Below are 1,557 nucleotides of genomic sequence, written 5' to 3' on the forward strand. Positions count from 1 at the left end.
GGTGCCACGGTGCCCCCCGTTCCTGATGCCCAGGGGGACACGGCTCGAGGGCTCCACTGCCACCGCTGCCACCAGCCCAGCCCAGGGTGGTGGGACCATGGGCACCCACGGCTCAGCACCCACCACACCACAAGGGGCCAGGGCACCCAGGGTGGGGACCAGGATCCATCCTGGCACCCAGGGGGTACCAAAGAGCCAAAATGGGGTTTGGGTCTTCCAGCACCCATGGCACAGCACCCCGTCCTGCCATCAGAGCCACCCCAGAGGGGCAGGATGAGGCCACCATCCTCCACACCCCGCTGTCACTCCCCCAGCCAGAAGCCACCGTCATGCCAGTCCCTGTCCCAGCAATGCTGGGGACAGCAGCAGCAGCCAGGTGACAACAAGGACACCCCCCAGGTCCCCCTTCCCTACCCAATGTAGTTGGTCCTCAAGGAAATCTCCAGCTCCCGGAGCACCTGCGTCGACTCCTGCACTCGCCTCTTGAACTGGAGGATGGGGAGAGCTGTTGGCACCATCCCCATGCCTGACCCAGGACAGGACAAGGGGTGGAAAGGGGAGCCCTCACCTTCCTGCTTACGCCACCCGTGTCCAAGTAGCTCTTCAGCTTCTGTATGTAGGCGGACGGTGGGTTTTTCACCTGGAAACGCTCCTACGAACCCCAGAGAGAGGCTGAAACCAGGCCACCCATCCACCGCAGGGGGACGTGCCCCCATACCTGCGGCAGCCACCGTGTCCCTGTCCCCACCCCTGCACTGCATCCATGTTTAATCAGGTTAATAAGGCGCCATATCGCTAATGGAGATGGATGTTGGTGCTTGGCACATGCTGGGTTGCTGCCCGCACCGCGAGTGGCACGTGGGGACAGGGACAGCACTGGGGACACCGTGACGCCCAGACCTCACCTGGTCACAGATGAGCTCCCACTTCTTCTCATTGTCGTACTGGTTGAGCAGCTGCATCTTGTCTGGGGGCAGGTTCATGGAGTTCTGTGGGGTGATGGGTGTCAGGGCTGGGGGTTACCCCCAAAAAACACCCCCCCAGGGCTTTAACACCCGCTGCTCGCCCAGCACCCAGTGGCCTTGCTCAGCAGTGGGGTGATGGGGACACCCATGGGAGGATGGGGACATCTGCAGGAGGATGGGGACACGGGTGGGAGGATGGGGACACCACCATTCCTGGGATGTTAGCATCCCACCAACCAGGGACCCCTCAGGAACATCCCCACATGGGGGTCCCTGAGGCAGAGGGCTGGGGATGTTAGTGGGGGACAGAAGGAAAAACTGGACCTGTCCACCCATGTCATGAATGCACAATGCTCCCGGTCTCAGCTAGCCCAGTCCTGGCCAAGCCACTTGGGGTGAGGGCTGGGGACAGGGGCTGGGGACACAGCTGAGGAGCCCAGCAGCCTGGCCCCCACTCGAGGGTGATGGTCACCCCTGTGTCCCCCCACTGCAGGTGCGTGACGAGCCTGGCTGGTGAAATCAGTGTGCCTTTAGAGACACGATGTCAGGGCAGGGGCTGGTGTGTCTCCACATCCCTCCCTGCCACTGTTGC

General features: G+C 62.7%; 1 protein-coding gene across 1 annotated transcript in view; it reads right to left on the reverse strand.

Moving 5' to 3' along the window:
• The window catches only part of FMNL1 (formin like 1), a 26,784-nt gene that overhangs the window by 12,686 nt on the left and 12,541 nt on the right, over window positions 1-1,557 (reverse strand). Inside the window, exons 3-5 of the mRNA XM_035901156.1 lie at window positions 906-989; window positions 569-652; window positions 415-488 (exon numbers count right to left, since the gene is read on the reverse strand). Coding sequence (XP_035757049.1) covers window positions 415-488; window positions 569-652; window positions 906-989 — 242 coding nt within the window. The remainder of the gene's footprint in view (window positions 1-414; window positions 489-568; window positions 653-905; window positions 990-1,557) is intronic.

The sequence above is a fragment of the Egretta garzetta genome, unplaced genomic scaffold (genome assembly GCF_000687185.1).
Source record: "Egretta garzetta isolate BGI_Z169 unplaced genomic scaffold, ASM68718v1 scaffold551, whole genome shotgun sequence".
In the NCBI taxonomy this organism is placed as follows: domain Eukaryota; kingdom Metazoa; phylum Chordata; class Aves; order Pelecaniformes; family Ardeidae; genus Egretta; species Egretta garzetta.